Consider the following 18,893-nt stretch of genomic DNA (forward strand, 5'->3'; position numbering starts at 1 on the left):
TGAAATCCTTTATAATTCAAAAATTATTCCATGAGGAAAAAAGTATATTCTATTGAGAACTTTTCCATGCAAATGCACAAAGTGCTTTTTATCTGGACAGTTCAAACTCAGGATGGTTGAAGCTTGAGTAAAACTTACCATGTCTGCCACACTTTACAGATGTGAACTCATTAAGCCTCACAATGCTCCCGGCAGGACTTACATGCCGTGTAAAGATAAGGGAATTGAGGCCCACAAAGTGATTTGCCAAGGGTCACAGATCCCACATAATTTAGGTGATGATGCCCTAAAACATGTGTTTGCACCCATTTGGGTGACCACTGAAAACTGAGAAATCTGTGGATGATACGCAGCAGTTGTGGTGTAAAACCTAAGTGGCCAGATTACAGCCATCCCTGGGTAGGCAGGTACTGGGGATGGAAAAGATGGTTTAAAGCAGGGGTGGGCAAAGTCTGGCCCACAAGCCAAATCCGGCCAGTAGGGGACTCCATTTCCCAGCAGCCCCTGCCCACATGGCTGGGGCTGGTTTCCATGGAAACCCCAGACGCAGCTGTGCTGTGATAGCGCAAAGCTGGGGTTGCCATGAGACTGGCCCCAAGCATGCTGGCAGGGCATGTGGCAGGGCAAGACAGGGGGTTGCTCCAGAGCTGCTGGGATCTTGCAGCAGGGGCAGCCTGGGCCAGGGCTGAGCCGCAATCTGCAGCCTGCACGCCCCATGCAGCGCTGTGCAGGCAGTGGATCACGGCTCTGCCCCGGCTCAGGACTGCGCTGTCACTGCTGCTAGAAGCCAGGGCAGTGCTGCAATCTGCAGCCTGCATGATCCGGGTAGGGGCGTGCAGGCAGTGGATCACAGCTCTTCCCTGACCACAGACCTAACTGCCCCTGCCACAAGATCCCAGCAGCTCTGGAGCACCACCTGCTCTGCCATGCCACGCGCCCTGCCAGTGTGGCTGGAGCCTGTATCCATGGCAACCCAGCCTTGTGGTCTCACAGCGCAGCTGCGGCTGGGGTTTCCATGGAGACTGGCCCTTGCCATGCAGGCAAGGGCTGCTGGGAAATGGGAGTCAGGCTGGGATCCACTAGTGGGATCCACTATTTTGCCCACCCTTGGTTTAAAGAGTGCTCCTCTCCTGTGGCAGAACTACTCACCACCACACTCTTTTCCTTCCCTGGATAGAGGCAGGCTTCTTGGAAGAGATGCCAACAATTTACAAAGCAGACAGGGAGGGGCCTGCTGCTGACTAAGCACCTACATCCTTCCACATTAGCCAGCCAATCCAGCCCGGTGCAGGGAAACTAATGTTGTGGCTGCTCCAAGAGTCAAATGTGGTGCTCTTTACACTGGAATAAAATCTGGAGCAATTCCATCTACCTCTGTGTCATTCCAGATTTACATTATTGAAACAGAGAGATGTTTCCTTGTGCTCCTTGGTGAGCTGAGCCCCTCACACACACTTTTCCAGCAGCAGCTACTGGTAAAGCACATTTCAGCACTGTCCCCCCCCGGGGGCTGTGGCAGACAGCCTAAATTTATCCCAAGGATTTAATCACAATGCTGTCATTTTTGCTGGCAATAAAGTTATTTGTGAACCTTTAAAACGGACACAGCAGCTTGATCTTGAGATAATAATTTCCAAAGGAAAAGTCCCCTGAGCCAAAAGACATACAAACAGTTCAATTTCTGTTTTGTTTTAGAAAAAATACATCTTGGGTATATTAAAAGTTCTTTAAAATCTATGTTCAGCCCTTTAAAAAAATATTCAGGGTACACATTTTGAACATTTAATTGACCTTTTTATCACACCGTATGCATAAGTATGTGAAACATCTCAAGAGATCCTGTCTATTTAAAAGAATTGTATTGCTAACAGTAGCTGTCTCAAGAAACAGAAATACATAAAAGTTAAGTATTTAAGAGGCAAAATGAGATGTATGTAGCGTTGCTGTCCTTTGCCTGACCTATTTAGTCTTACTGTTAAGGGGTATCAAAGGTTAATTTTACTTACTGGTAGAGAGGAAGCTAAAAAGAAACTATGTAACAAAACCTTATCACACTTACAAACATCAACTCAGAACAAAACATGATATCAAGAGTGCTGCAGCGCACTTGGTAACAGGAACAGAGTTTTGCCCACAGACCGATGAAAATGCAAAGTCAAATGAGATGTTAATAACTTTGGCTTGGATTGCCTGGCATTCTTGAAGCTTAACAAGAAATGAAGCAATCAGTGGGTACTTTGGGAGAAAAAATGAATATTAACTGTTGTGTCACGCACAGAAGATGCAGAAACAATTTCGAACAAGGCACTTACAGACTAAAACCACTGGACCGTAAATCTCTACTCCTAGAGCATTTCTTAACATGGGTGACAACAAAGACAGACATGTCAAGCTGACTAAATGTTATCTTCTCCATTGTGTACCTGACTGAGGTCACAGCTGCTGATCTTTTCTGTGACCTTTTGGAAACATTCCACGTATGCTTTCAAATCCTGATTTATTGAACATTTGCTGGTGTTAAAAAAAATAAAAGAGTAAGCAATTCAAGTAACTTGAAGACTTTTTTTTTAAATAGTGCTAAATTCTGTGAATAGGTTTGCTGGGCTAAATGGTTAGCTTTATAGCTTAAAAAGTAATATCCAGGTATAAATAAACATTTATTGAAATAATTGCAGTGAAATGTAATCTTACTATACATAGTGTAAACTGATCTTGAAATGCTTCAGTACTAAACATATAAACCTATAATAGAATATGCTCACAGATGCAAATATGCTAACCTTCATTTTAAAGTTCCCTTTTATAACATAATTTTTGTACCAGAAAGCAGTGGCTCTTTTCAAAATATCTATTTGAGATATTAGCTTGTTTGGCACAACTGCTTTATAATTTTCAAACTTATACACTCATTGTTCTTCTATGTGCAACTGCAAATGTTTTAATACTCTTTTATTCTGAATTAGATCTATCCAAAACTACCACCAATAATGATTTAAATGATCCTTCCGTAAGACAGTATTACCAACAGAAAGTTCCTCAGAAATTGAATCTCTCAGTAACAAAAAAAGTTGAAATTTAAACACATTTTACAACGGATATAAACAACAACACAGCTTTTGTTACTTTTATATAACATTGAAAAGACTGTTCTGTTTTACAGAGCCATGCCCCTGCCCATGCCCATAGCCCAACACACATTCCTACATGTAAGACGCTGCCTGTATTCTTAAGGCAACAAATTCCATTTATCCCACACCGTGAGCCTATTTCCTAGTTTGTTTTACCCAATTCTGAGCTAAGGATCAAACAATCATTGAGTTAGCATATGAGAATGGCTGAAAATACAGCTTTATTTTTAACAGAGGAGAATACACCACACTGTACCACCCTGAGGGCACTATGCGTTATAAAGAAATGCAAAACTCTAAAACTCTTGGTTCAGAGATTATAGATTTTATTAAACCAACTACAAAATTGCAAAAAAAAATTATGCATTATAAGGCACTTATCCAGGTGCATAATCCTTCATACTCCAAAAATGATTTTGAAAGGTTTGTCTATGCCGAGCTGATGGAAGTAAAACTGAAGTTGTAAGAACCTAAGAAGCTGTCAAAGTGTTGTCTGGATATCTTAATTACTTTGGCAAAATAATAAACCTCTTGGTAGCATTAGTAAGCACTGCCTACAATCTTTTTCTGGCCATCTACCCTGTTGCTATTCCATCTACTTCTGTGTCCGACCTACCTTTATGCTCAAATAATGATCACCTCTTGTCTTTGGAGCGGGAGCTCGGTGATACATGCTGACACTTCCTCTGTGCCGATTTCAATGCAAAAAATGATTCCATAAAATCCACTTTGTCAAGACAATAAAAACTGTGCTGCAGTCCACGCCACCCCAATCGCTTCACTTGACATTTTTTCCTAGCTTTCCGTCCCTTCTTTGCATGGGATTTTACACACAGCAAATGCTCTTGGGAAACATTCTTCCCTCCCAGTTACCTACTTGTCAGACCGTGAGAACGGAGAGCGCCTCTCGCAAACAGTGCACTGCAAACTCCCTTTGCTTTATTATGCATGCTGATGTAACTTCCTCCACCAGTCCAGGAGAGAGAGCGTCCCTCCAAAAAGCACAAGACAATAAGCTGCTCTCAGTACCCTGCAGAGAGCTAAAGCATCCTCCTCCTTCCCTTTTCATATTTAAAATAAAAACACTCAGCTTCAAGCTGAAATTGCAAATCATCTCCCATATGAAAGGGCAACTTCTCCACCAGCCAACCCCAAAAGCACTTAGCAGCCAATTTGTAAATTAACTTATTCAGGCAGAAGGAATCAGAACTCCTGGCTGAGGTGATATTTTTTATTAGACCAACTAGATATTTGCAAAAACAATTCTTTATTTGCAAGCTTTCAGGCACAGGCACCCTTCTTCAGGCATACGAGAGAGCAAAGATTGAAAAAGTTCTCCTAGGTGTTGCCAACTCTCATGATTTTTGGCAATTTTCCTCAAGTTGATGCTTCAGGAATGTGAAAAACTTAGCTCTTTATATATATATATATATATATATTTCTATATAGATTTATATATTTCTATTATATATTTCTATTTTTTTTTATATATATATATATATATATATATATATATATAAAAGAGCTAAGTTTTTCACATTCCCGAAGCAACGACTTGAAGAACAACGCCAAAAATCATGACAGTTGGCAATACTGAGAAATGAAAATTCATATTTCATAGGACAGCTGAAAGGGTAGTAAAATCTGCTCGGAACAGTTCATTTTATGCAGAATAGGGTCAGAGAAAAGTTGAAACAGTCATTTTACCTCAAAGTTATCTGGTGGCAAGCAGGACGTAAAATTATATTTCCTTCTGGTTATGATGTTTCAGATTTCACAGACAAGTAGAAAGATGGAATACTCTTTTGGGCAGGAACCAGATTTTATTGCGAAGAGATTAGCAGTAGAAGGTGATGCCATCCTCCTGTGTCTGAGGAGGTCAGGCAACCAATAAGTAACATTTTTTTCCTACTTTTTGAAATGTGGGTTATTTTTCTTGTTGTGTTTCCTTTGCATTACAATGGCTTTGGGATGAAGGGTAGATCCTGATGCTTATGAAAAAAGAGTAAGCACACACCGGAATGAGGTGGAGCCTTTCACCTGCAGTGGTTCTAACCTTTAGGAAATACAAACTGTCTAGGGATTAAACATTTGCTAGGGTGCTCAAAGTTTTTACTAGCTGGGTGTGTCAGAATACCATTAAACAGGTAATCTTTAGAACCACGCACCAACTTTATGCAATACTGTATTTACACAAACTGTTAAATATCAGGGAAGAGATCAGGGTCTTTGGGTAGATATGAAATCTTTTATTAGACAAACTAAATAGCTGGAAAAAGTGTTCTTTGCAAGCTTTCAGGCACAAACACCTATGGCTGAAGAAGGGTGTTTGTGCCCGCAAGCTTGCAAAGAACACTTTTCTCAACTATTTAGTTGGTCTAATAAAAGATATCACATCTGCCCAAAGAACCTTGTCTGCCTATATCCTTAGACCAACACTGCTGCAACCAACAACCTGAAGGGAAGACACCACTCATTTTTGCTCTCTCTAATAAGCAGCATAATCAACAACCCTTACCCTTGCACAAATAGATGTGAACACTAGTATCTCCAGTTGCCCCTCTATAATCTCTTGTCAAGTTTCCCATTTGGGTTGTAAGTAGCTTGCTATTGTCAAAACAGCCATCATCCATGCAGCCAATATGATAATAGCTTTGAACGCAAAACAAAAGCCACTACATATTTATGCCACCCACTTCAGTTCCCGCAGAATTACCAGCTGCTTTCTGAGGTTGGGGAAGCAAAGATCCTTTCCTCTAGACTCCCGGCCAGTTTGTAACTGGGAACAGTTTCAGTCCATGCACACTCCAAAGTGTAGGGATGGTTCCCAGATGTATGAACTATACCAGACGAAGCTAAGTCGGAGGTAGGACCCTAACCCCATCCTCCTCACAGAAAATTCAGGCATGTGTTCATGTGGAGGGGAAGCTGTTTGCCCCACTTGCAGGGAATAGCAGGAGCAGTCTACCAGCTGCATCCAGCAAATTTCCTCCTGGATCTCACCCTGAAGGGGTGGGGGAAGAGGGTGAGACTGTGCCTGCCCCCAACACTGGCTAATGTTTCACTGGTACATCTACCTGTTGTGACTGCACACGGTGTGTCAACTTGCCTTGATAATGCACCTGTGCAAGCACCTGGGGAAGCAGTTTGACCACTCTGTATAAATCAACTCTGGGCAAGGCTCCATGTGGAATACGTCATCATCTGAGATCAGATGTCAGGCAAATACATTTTATAAAACACACAACTGACAAGTATTAAAAAGGCATTGCTGTTACTGCTTTCCTTTCGTTGCTATGTAAGCCACCTGCCCTTTTCAAGTTACTGTAGTGTAATTTATATAAATGAGTTAGAGATGGCAAAGGAAAATGCTTTGCTAAGTGGGACTGAAAGTGTTTACACTGTAACAGCCATGAGCTGCTGACCTCCTGTGACTCCATATAGCATGTAAGGAATTTAGGGAAGACTGGAACAACCAACCCCAAATTCCTACAAAAATCAATTTTACAGCATTTTACAAGTACCTCCTACAAAGATGGCAATAAATCTGCACTGGCTGACTTATGGTACAACAAAGAGAGGTGCAATACATATGAAAGAAGTAAAAGCAACTGTGGACCCTGACAGTGTAGAAAAGGAAATTAATCTTTGAAGGCCAGACAGTATTGTGTTTTATTGGGGAAGGGGGAAAAAAAGGAGAAATTTTCTGATGCATAGAAAAGACTGTTCCAAGTGAAGAGAAATGTTAGGAAAGTTAGGAAATTCAGATACTATCTGTTTCAAGGAGACACAGACCTGGTCCTCATGGAAAAGAATCATATTGATTAAATTAGAAACAAATGATTAAACTGGTAAAATTCTATTGTAAGATCACTTAAAATTTGATACTGGGCACCTCTACACATTCATTAATGCACCATAATTATGGTGCATTAAGTTTAGTACCTGTAATTACAAATATTACCTTAATGCACCATAATCAGCGTAATTGAGCATTAGCACCAGAGCACATTTTTTTGGTGACACTAATGCACATTAGCCTAATTCTACTATGCATCAGTACGGGTTTTGCTGCTATACTTAGACAGTACTAAATCTGTGGACTGTTAAGTAGTATTAAAGTTAGACCGTGGTGTAAGCAGTCGCATGTTAAAGCTTAATACTGTTTTTTCTTTTCTGCATAGCTCAGACTTGCCACTAGAAGGCTGGTGAGCAGGAGCATGGCTAGGAACCAGGATACCTGGGTTCTCTTTCTGCTCTTTTTGGGGAGAGGGGGAGTGATACTGGGAGAAGCCCATCCTGGAATGCTGGAGGACTGCAAATTGCTTGTTTCATCCCTGTGGAACAGACTGAAGTTACTGTAATATGAGCTGGGTAGCATGGCCCAGAATTAACCTGTGCCTGAAGTAGCATAACTCTGAGATGCTCAGAGACGACTTAGCTAGGTAACCATATTTCCAGTTTCAAAAAAGAGGGCACCTGTCCGGAGAGCGGGGGTGGGGGGTGGGGACCAGGGGTGGGGGTGTTTCGAAATGTTACTGTAAATAACAAGTGTTATTGCCTCAGAAATTTAATGAGAAACAAAAATAAATGTAAAGAAATTTTAAAATGTACATTTTGCATGCTGTCAGTCCTCTCCTGTGCTTCTTCTGGTCATGCCCATGCATACTTCTCTGCAGAGTGTATCTTTCTTAGCAATTTCCAATTGCTCATCAAGTAGCCATGTAAACAGGGTTACCATATTTCCAGCTGCAAACTGTCTGATAAAAAACCTGAATTCACTGATTAAAAAAACCTGAACCTGCATTTTTCCATGATTAAATTGAAATGCCATGTTGATAATTTAACACAAGGTTTTATTAATTTATTTACAATTTTAAAGCAATTTGGAAGCCTACCAGTGCCTCTATGGTTATAATAAAATAATTCTAAATACCAAAATTTTTTCCCTTTTTTTTTTTTAAAAACAGAAAATCAGAGCCCCTCCCCTGCCTACTTTGCTCAACAGGATGTGTGTGGGTCCAGCTGCTGCTGTGTCCCCACCCTGCTACTTTGTAGCACTGAGCAACCCTGACTGATATACCAGTGCCCTACCCTTGCCCGTTGCGGTACCCCCTCAATCCCAATTCAAATTCCCCACTCCCCTTTGGGCTCTGCTGGTGCCCCTCAGTTGCCACCCACAGCCCCCTACTCCCCTCCCCCTGACCCTGCCATGTCCCCTCAGTCTCAATTCCCCAGCTCTCCCCTCTGGGCTCTGCTGGTGCCCTTCCCCCCAGCTGCCCATGTCATCCGGGCTGGACCAAGTGCGGAGGCTGCAGGAACAGTTTTGGCTCCCGTGGGTGGTGGTGGAGCAAGTCCAACCACCATGTGGCCTGGAGGGTGGGGAAGAGGATGCCTATGCACTCTCCACCCGGGGCAGCATGTCCCAGGCAGCTTGGCTGCACAGCTCCCTGCTGCCCCCTCATGCCAGCCCCTGTGCCCTGCCACTGCCACTGCAGCTGCAGCCCCAGCACCGCCCCCCACATCCCCCCACCCAGTCTAGGGACCCTAAACTGTCCAAAACCCCCACCTTCCAGCTTACCTGTATCCAGGTGCTTGGCTGGGGCAGTTACCATACCCTGCCTGGCTGTCCGCGTCTGCGTTCAGCCATCCGCATCTGCATAGATGCGCAGACAAACATGGTGACCCCTGCTCCCTGAACCCTTTTGCTGAAGTGGTACCATCTCTTCCATGTTTTTCTGCAATAAACTGAAAACTCAGGTCCTCAACTCAGCTCCCAATCACGCACACTACCTAGTGGCGGCCATGCTGAAAACAGACTGGGGAAGGAAATCCCAGACATTTTGCCTGCATTTAAAATCCCTGCCTGGACACAGCACAAGGGGCCAAAAAATAGGACAAGTCCAAGAAAACCTGGACATATGGTAACCCTAACAGCATAAGTTAACAAGCCTTATTGTGTTCTAAGTACCTTTACTATGGTATAAGTGTAACATGTAACTTCACCCACAGTTACTTGAGAGTACTGGCTACGGAGCTTCTCAAAGAGCAAAGCCCACCTGCAGAAGCCAGCAAGCTAGGTAACCCACTTGCAGGGAGCCAGGCTGCCTATTTATGAATATGTATGCAGCACATTGCACACAGTGGTACCCCAAATTCCCACTGAGGCAGTTAAGCACTGCTGCAATATAAAAAAATATTTATGGGATCTACCACTTTTTTTTTTTCCCCAAACACTTGTGAAAATAAAAGGTTCAATTCAGACACACCTGTAAATTGTAATTTGGTACAAGCTGCTCTACACCTACAAATTACCAATCAGATAAGACTTTTTCTTTTAAAAATAGTTACTGCAGTCTGAAGTACCATATTTCTATGCGAAAGATTAACTGAAATCGCCAACTTTTTTTTCCTCTTCAGTGACCCCACCACTTACCAGCCTGTCCTTCAGGCCCCATAGTGGTTCAACTGGAGTGCATTACATGAGCCCAATCCAAGGGCACTCTCTCCCTGAGGGAGACGACTGCTTCATCTCTAATATTCCCAAGCCCTGCCAACCAAGGGAGCAAAATACTCATCTTAGAAGCTGCTCTTTAATTTTCTAGAAAACATCACATACTGATTGTAGACTGCTTGGAGGTACTATTTCATGAATAGTATCATAGAAAAGTAAAGCTGGAAGGGACCTCAGGAAATCTGCTAGATCAGGGGCGGGCAAAATATGGCCCATGGGCCAGATCTGGCTCTCCAGGCACTTTCATTCAGTCCACGAACACCCACCAACGAACTGTACCTCACCCAGCCCTTCCACCCATGAGCATGGGAACAAGGTGCCCAAGTATAAACCATCCCCCAACATTCCCTATTACACCTCACTCCCACCCTCGTGGATGGAAGAGCTTGGCCCAGCCAGCAACAGCTTCCTGGCAAGGCTGCTGCTGCGGCCACCCTGGGGGTAATGGTGGGGGTGGGAGGAAGCTGCAGCCAGGTGGGGGCAGGGAGCATGGGGCTAGGACTGGCAGCAGTGCAGAGGGGGGCAGCAGGAACGTGGAGCTAGGGTGGGCAGGGTATGGAAGTGAGGGAGGGTGGGGGGGGTGTGGGAACCCCTCACACGCTCCCCCATATGGCATGCAGCCCCTGCTGCAGGCAACAGGTGGGGGCGCTTGTGCTCATGCAGGCGCTGGTGCCTGGTGGTGTATGGCTCCAGATAGCGCTGTGCATGGAGGCGAGGAGCACAACTTGCCCAGCCTGCCTCTGTTGCAGGGGCTCTGCGTGGCATGCCAGCAGCTCCCACACTCGTGTGCCACTGGGGGAAGCCCTGCGCTGGAGCGGATGCCTTCCCCGCCCCATGCTGTACAGGTCCTGGGAGTACGTGGGGAAACCGGGGGAGGGGCTCCCTCCGCTCTCAGCAGTGTCTTAAGCCTGCATGGCAGGGGGCAGGGAAGGCTGCTGGCTCCAGCACAGGGCTTCCCTCAGTACCACACAAATGTGGAAGCTACAGGTGCACCACGCAGAGGCCTCACAATAGAAGTGAGCTGGGCAGGCTGCCTCCTCAGCCTCACGTGTAGCGCTAGCCAAAGCTGCGTGCTGCCGGGCACCAATGCCTGAACAGGCACGAGCATCCCCAGAGCTCTCGCCTGCTGCTGTTGTCCATAGTGGGGGCTGTGTGCCATGTGGGGGAGTGTGTGGGTCACCCTCCCTTATACCCCACAAACCTCACACACACACACCCTGCCCCCAAAACTCCCCCACATATACACCCCACAACATACCATATGCCCTCTGCCACACCCCCTCACTCTTGCCCCATCATACACCTCCTACACATACCCCCCCACACCTCTACCCCTAACCACACCCCACACAATATACAAGAGTAAGACTTTACTTCTGAGTTATTATGCAATCCCCTCTATATACAGTATGCAACACAAATCATGACAAATATTTTTTTGTAATGAAATCAAAATATGTTATAGTAGGTGTTTGACTTTTCATGTATGACAGTGGCTCCCAACCTTTCTTTGCTGTGACCCTAAATCCGGGTCATGACCCCCACCCCCACCCCTGACTCACCCCTGCCAGGCGGTGCCAACAGAGCGCAGGCTGGGATTGCGAGGGGCAGCAATGGCAAGAGCTGCGCCGACTATACACCAGGAAAGCCCTGCAGGTGGGAGGGGAGGAGGGCAGGGGGGACCCCACGGAACCCTGATTTGGGTTGAACCCCAAGGTTGGGAGCCACTGGTGTATGATTTGTTTTTTTCCTTGTTCTGAGATGGCAACCCTCCCATCCCAAAAGGAGTATTTCTAGGGGGCAAAGAGAGGGACTTCTGGTGGCAAAGATCAGGGGGTTAGAGGGCAGGGCAACTGTCAAGTGGCAGGGCTACCCATGCGGCCTTCAACAGCTCACGAAATCTCATTAAACAACCCTCCAGCCAAAATAATTGCCTGCCCCTGCACTAGACCAACTGCCTGCTCAAGGCAGAATTGTCTATATCTGAACCATCCTATACAAGTGTTTGTCTAACTTATTCTTAAAACTGCATGAACAACCTTCTGGCACAACTACTGGGCACAGTGCCCAAAAACATCAAAAAGCATCTCCACTATTTTTATAAATAAATCTTAGCTGTGAAATGACACTTTAAAAATGCATTTGACATTTAGTGGCAGTCTCTTCAAGGAAAAAAATAGAACCAGATACCTTTCCCCCATCACAACTACTTCACATTCAAAATGTACAACTGAACTCTTTTTTTAATTGAAAAAAGAAATGCTCATTGGGAGGCGATACACTGCATACCATTTTCTGTCGAGGCACACAGTTACTTAAAAATAAGCTGCGAATCCCAGAAACACAGTGTAGCTTTTATACTTGAAAACACTAGGTGAGGATGTTGCAGGACAACCTTTAAGTTTGGTGAATTCTTATTATTTAAAAAAAAAATTGCTCCAAGGCCTCCCTGATTTGCACAGGACTTGGAAATGTAGTTTGAGAACAATTCCGTGTTGAGACAGCTGCCTTTTGCTGTCCCTATAAAATACACTGGTCTTCAGCTTGATTAGACAGTCACTGTTCGCACATAAGTAATGGGCAATCCCTGTTTGCAGTCTGTCTGTACTCAGAAGAGGCTGCTAGGGGGATTGCTACCAAAGCCATTCAGCATGCCATTTGCAACAAGAATACCCCTCTATGCCTCACTGCAGCATCCCACACAGAAGCAGGTTTCTGGTTAGGACACATCCTCATACCCATGCTCTCTCTCAAAACACCTTTCAACTAAAGACAAAGTTACTGGGTTGAAAACTAGGAAATCTCTTGACTAACAAGTGATGATTTTCTCCCCTTTGTTACCCTTCTTAGTAAGCAAGGATTTGTACCCCACTGTGAAGGGTACCTGGATTGGGAGCCATCCAGAAGGACTTCGTGGGATTTAGGATGTCAGAAAAATAATTAATACTGAATGCCCCTTGCTAGGCAGGATATGCAGCCTACCCTATAATTTAAAAGTTAATTAATTGAAAACAACCCCCTTGTAATTCACCTTTTACGTGACAGGTTTTGAGATCATAAAAGGAAACTAAACAAAAATCTCAGCTGTATTACCCCCGAGCGCAGGTAGGTCACAGAATTGCTTTAGAAAGCAGTTAAATTAAAACATATTTATTCACATACACATTATGAAGAAAGACTTTTCAATTGTATTAATATAATAAAACTTCTGCCTACAAACTGGTAAAAGAACAACATGGGCTGAGATAAAACCATTTCATCTTGAGACCATAAAGGTTATTCAACAAAGTCAATAAGAGAGAGAGCTCTTTGGAAATACCAAGGTAACTTTGGAAAGGTATGGACATGAATAAAACAAACAGAAACCAACAGGGCAGGTACAGTGGTCCAGCTAACTTTTCCTATTCTTCCAATTTTTTGTATTATTATTTAGTTACACTTCACGCAACTTATAGCTGTCACAAGGATGAGTAAAGTTTACACAGCTGGGCACTTGTTTTACCTTCCTCCTGGCTGTCATCTCCAAATTATCTAACTTTACAACAGAATGAAATCTAGATGGAGTCACTTTTCACAGTTTTTGTTAGGACTGTAGGTTAATCTCCCCAGTATTTTAATTCTCTCATTAAAACACCAGAAATCTGTGTTCTTCTGTGATTTAAATGAAATGCCACTATACAGAGAGATCAGCTGGGCAATGTTTTATTGACTGCTTTAAAATTGTAAATATATTTGGAAGCCTACCAGTGCCTCTATCATCATAAAATAAATTCCAAGTATCTAAGTTGACATTAGCATAAATTTATCATTAACAACCTATACACAAGTTCCTTATTATTAAACACATGTACATGAAGAGAAAGTAATACAATGTACTATTTCACCTTTACCATATATTTCACTAGTGCCACTAGTGTATTCAACATTAACTCTAAAAAACCCAGATTCCTCCAAAAGCCTCAGCCACATGTCCTTTCAATGCGGACACAATTTAACATGCTTGTTTATTTAATGCTAAAGTTGTTTTGTTACTTCTGAAAGGTATTCACCAAAATCTGAGGTCTTCTGTTCAGCCACAGAACAGTTAAAACTGATAGCTGGTCATGTAAATTACTCCACTGCCCTACTCCTTCACAGTATGTCAGTGGGACACTATATTTTGCTTATAAATACTAGTGTCTCCTAATGGATGAAACATATTAAGTCTCTCTCACAGGACCCAAACCTACATATACTTCTGAATAGTAATAGTTGGCAAGCACTACACCTAGTTCAAGTGCTTTCAGGGTCAGGATCATGATCAGTATTTCAATCTCCAGCATGATGATTCTCAGTGAGGGTGTCACAGTACTCAGGGCTGCCATAAGATCCTTTTAAGGGTGCCATGGGGTAACGTGCAATATTAGTGCTGTTAGGTGTGCAAATATCTACACATGATTCACAAGATAAACCCAGAGAGTGTATCCACACATGCAGGCACATGTGCTTACAGCAGATCAATTAGCAGTGGCACAAATTTGTGCTGGAGATTTGTGCCTCAGCATATGTGCCTGAACATACACTTTGGTGTGTGGCAAATTGTGCCACTTGGGGCAAATTGACCCTACCCAGCTCCTCCTGGATCTTCAGCCAGGGGGAGCTAGATGCAGGCCAGCACCTGAGCTGGCCCCAGCAGTAGAAAAAGCTGCCTTGGTAAGTAGCTCAGGGAGCTTGAGGCCCAGCCAGTTGGTATCTGGGGACATTAGCTCCTTGGGCCAGCTGTATTGCTGAAGCAGTGCTAACCTAGAATGGCCCCTGCACCCTCTATCCACTGCAGCAGTCTGGCAGTGGGGGCTGCTGGCTGGCTGTGACCTGCTGCCATCTGTGACAGCATTTTAAACCTGCGGCCCCATGACTGCACGCCTACCAGACCCAAGTGGGGACTGCACGGCCACCTGGGCTGTGGTAAGGGCACTACAGCAGAGCCTCCTGCACCTCTGAGCCAGCTGTCAATGGGTTATGGCTGCACAGTTGGCCTTCATGCAGCACTGCTGTCATGTCTTTTGGTGTCCCCGCTCTGCCGTCTGGGCATCTATCGCCTGTAAGATGTGCTTGTTGCAGTGTCCAACTTTGAATTGTTGAAGTATGTCCTCCTGACCCCAAATGGTCAGGTCAGCCACCTCTGTTGCCCTCCAGCTGGGTCCCCAGTGCCAGCCCTGGGCAGGCTCCTCTGACCCAGGTCTTGCCACTTGATTCACCAGCAGGGATCCTGGTATTCCTGGTTTGAAAATTGCAAATTATCTGATAAAAACCCACAAATTCTCTCATTAAAATACCAAAAATCTGTGTTCTTCTGTGATTTAAATGAAATGCCACTATACAGAGAGATCAGTTGGGCAATGTTTTATTGATTGCTTTAAAATTGTAAATACACTTGGAAGACTACCAGTGCATCTATCATCATAAAATAAATTCTAAGTATCTATACACTTTGGCGTTTTCTTTTGGTTTTTTTAACATAGAAAAATCAGAGCTGCCCCTGCCCCCTTCGCTCACCAGGATGTGGGGTGCTGAACACATAGACCCTGCCTGCCCCCAATTAGCTTCCTCCTAGCAGCAGCTCCAGCACAGCACCATGACATGAATCCAGCTGCAGCTGTCCCACTGGCTTCTTTCTGGCTCTGAGCAGTGCCAGCCCTTGATGTTCTGCTCCCTGCACCTGTGCCCAGGCCCCAACGATTAAGGCGGTGCGAAGCTTCAGGTGGTGATTTGATTCAGAGGAGATTCAGCCCAATTCGGTGGCTAAATCTCCAAATCTGATTCAAATCAGGGGACCAATTTAAAGGTCCGAATCGATTCAAAGCTCTCCGAATCTTCAGAAAAGATTTGGAGAGCTTTGATGATTCGGGCAGTCCCCGGTGGCTGCAGCAGGGAACTCCAGCTGAACTTGGAGCTGGTAAGTACTAGGGGCAGGTGAGGGGGAGCTCGGAGAAGGGACCATGGGGGGACCCCGGCCAGCCCCCCCAACCCCCCCTGCTCCCCCAGCCCCCTCTGACCCCTGCCCACCCCCCCCCCCCAGCCCCACCATGGCTGACCCCGCCCACCCCAGCATGGTACTTTAAAGAAAAGCCCCGGTGCTCACCAGGTGCTGCCAGGCAGGGGGCAATCCCCACTGCCCCCCACTTCCCCATGCCGCATGGGGGGCTCTGCCACGAGCCCCCCCCGAACCCCCTCGCTCCCCCAGCCCCCACACAGGTGCCCTGCTTGGGCCAACTCCGTCCCTTTAAGACAAACAAAACAAAGCAAGAAAAGCCCTGGGACTCTGCTCCTGCAGCAGCCTCGGGGCTTTGGGTGCTCGTGTAGAGCCCCCCATGCAGCGTGGGGCAGTGGGGATCGCCCCCTGCCTGGCAGCACCCGCTGAGTTGGGGATTTTTTTTTCCAAAGCGCCACAAGTTGGAGCGGGTGGGGCTGGCTGATTCGGAGATTCGGAAACAGCCGAATCTCCAAATCAAATTCAGCCAAATCGAATAGGGACAGCGATTCGATTACTGTCCCCCAAATCAGTCAAATCCAAAGCAAATATTAGCCGCTTCGCACAGGCCTACCAACGATCCCCATGCCGTTCCTGATGTGATGGGCTGGCTGGCAGTGACCTAGCCCAGGGATTTTGAAAAGGCAAAAGATGATTGGAGGACTTGGGATTCCCTTTCCTCACCAATCAGGCCCCAGCGATTCACCCCTCATGTCCCCTGATTGGCCCCTTGGGTCATCTGGAAGGTGATAAAAGGGGCAGCATGGCTGGACTCAGGGGAGAGACCAGCAAAAGACCATGAGGAAGAAGCTGGCAAGAGCTGAGCCAGTGGGGCAGGGGCAGTTGCCCCAGAAGAGCCTGAAGGAGCAGGACCTGCAGGCAGTAGTTGGACCCTCAGCAGCACGGCGTGTGGCTGGTAGGAGAGGCTGTGGCCAGCAGGAGAGGCTTCCTGCTTCAGCAAGGATCTGAGCAGTGACCTGAGGGGTTCCCAGCTCGGCTTCCAGCTCCTCTAATCAGAGACCAGGCAGCTCAAAGTAAGGCCGGGGATCAAGGAAGGTCAAGACCCCTAGCAGGTTAAAGCAATACCAGCACTGGTGGCTGTGTAGTAGTGTTCCTGCCTATTACATGGGAGATCCAAGTTCAAGTCCCAGCTTTGGTGACTTGGGATGAGTGAGCTAACAAGGAGAAATTCTTCTTGCAGTGGCCATTGTGTTTTCTCCCTTTCCAGGTACCTAGGCCCTATATTTCTTTGTCCTTTGACATTTTGTATTTTGTGCCTTTTATATTTCCCCAACCACTATCGTTTGCTCTGCTGTTTGTGTTTTATATTTTGTTAACCCTGTCTTTTGTCTATGATTGTAAGTGTCTAACCTCTGTTGAATCCTACCCCTTAGGACACTGTAGTGTCCACTATACCCCCTGATTATGCCTGTTATGTTCCCAGTATTGTTCCCTCATTAAAAGGTATATGGTTAAGTCCCCAGTGGTGATCTGGCTCTGCTCTATAGGGGGAGGAGAGTCCCTACACCTCTCACAGCGCTTGTGCACTGGCTTTGATCCCTCCAATTGGAGAGGAGGTACCTTTTGGAGTACCGCCTGGGTTACACTGGGAAGCCCTCAACTGGGGCTCAGGGACTTGGCTGGGTTAGTCCCTTCCATTCCAGGCCAGCCTCCCCCTGCCACAGGCTGCTCCAGTGGGGGGGAAGTGGGGCTCTAAGCCCAGCTCTGGTGGCCTCTCCTACCCAGAGCGCTCCCTCATCCCCAACCCCCATCTCCCTCTCACCTCCCCACCACTGACACCTCAATCTCTACCCAGCCCATCACACCCCCTCCCAAGTGGTTCCTGGGACCAGAAGCCTCCCCAGGCTGGGGCTTCATCTCCCGGCACAAGTGTGGGCAAGGGGAAGGGCTGCAGTGTGGCAGTTGCCCTTGCAGCCACAGCTCCTGCCAGCAGGTCCTGGCTGGGCACGCAGAGTGTGAGATTTGTGAGGGGATGGGTGTGGGGTTTGTGGCATCAACTGCTTTGAGATGCTGCAACAGCCATATGCTCGCTCGTCTGGATGTGGCCAAAGATTTCAAACAGAAATCCATAGTGTCAAACACACTGTTGTAGTCTTTTTGCGTTCTCTGCAGCAGAATTCCTCTGTTATTTTTCCACAGTCAAACCTGAGTCAAAGCTGACATTTTCCAAGAGGTGCCTTAAGTCTAAAAAGATTGAGAACCACTGCTCTACCAGCTGACAATCGATGGTGGTTCTCGTTTAACCATGGGCACCAGTGCTTTTGAATGCAAAATGCATACATTCTACACTCCATCTTAACCTGATTGTGGTCTTAATACCTATGCAAAGATAGACATTGCCATTCCTTAACCTGAAAGACTTAATTTAATGTTGGACACGTTTGTAACAAGATGGTTAGATTTTAATACTATACTGTTTGTCCCATAGGACAGTGAATGTCCTGTTTTTAAAGCCACACAGAAATATTGTCAGACAGTAGGAAACTGATCTGCAGCAGCTCATTTCACAAATCTGTCCTTGACAGGAAGCATTTCCACCCCCATCCTCAGTTTCTCTTTTCACTGTATCATGGAAACCATTGTATGCAATACCTTTCTAAGCAATACTAGTCTACTTTAAAAGCTATTTGTTTTAATCAAGCGCCATGATTTACAGAATACTTAACTCTGAGAGTTAGTTGCATAGGCCTCATTCCAAAATGTTTTTTCTAAGTCAATGCATTTTACAAATATCTTTTTCCAACTAGATAGCTGTCCATAGTTAGATTCCCTGAAGCACTCCATCAAAAGGCTAATGTTCCAGTAATCTCTCACTAAGAATTTTTGCTTTGAGTGCGTCTCCTCTGGTATTAATGGTTTGACCCAGAACTAACCTTCAGTTCACAGGTCACTTAGCATGTGTGAGTTTAAAAAAGTGCTCTAGGTACACAGCTTTGTCTTTGTTCCATTTCTTTTCACAAAGAAGAACAGTTTTGACTGTGAATGAAAATTCTTGTTTCATGTCATTTGATATTGTTTTTAAAATATGAGTTCTACTGTCTTACCATTTAAAGGGAATTGAGCTTTATTTATTTATTAAACCTTTCCAAATCAGAAAAGACTAACAAAAAGAATGGAATAATGGTACATAAGTAATGGTTAAAAAATGGCATATAGGAAGAGCTTAGTTTTATCGAATACTCTAATTGTTTTAAAGCCTTTATGACACTGGCTTCCTCAG

The 18,893-nt window shown here is 45.3% G+C and overlaps 1 protein-coding gene across 13 annotated transcripts in view; it reads right to left on the minus strand.

Moving 5' to 3' along the window:
* The window catches only part of PLEKHG4B (pleckstrin homology and RhoGEF domain containing G4B), a 220,137-nt gene that overhangs the window by 130,839 nt on the left and 70,405 nt on the right, over nt 1-18,893 (minus strand). Inside the window, exon 1 of one of the 13 annotated variants that reach the window (XM_019485571.2) lies at nt 3,745-3,999. The exons of the other annotated variants lie outside the window; for them this stretch is intronic. Coding sequence (XP_019341116.1) covers nt 3,745-3,801 — 57 coding nt within the window. The 5' untranslated portion in view covers nt 3,802-3,999. Of the gene's footprint in view, nt 1-3,744; nt 4,000-18,893 lie in introns of those variants that run through there. 13 annotated transcript variants of the gene reach the window in all.

This window comes from Alligator mississippiensis, chromosome 5, assembly GCF_030867095.1.
Source record: "Alligator mississippiensis isolate rAllMis1 chromosome 5, rAllMis1, whole genome shotgun sequence".
In the NCBI taxonomy this organism is placed as follows: domain Eukaryota; kingdom Metazoa; phylum Chordata; order Crocodylia; family Alligatoridae; genus Alligator; species Alligator mississippiensis.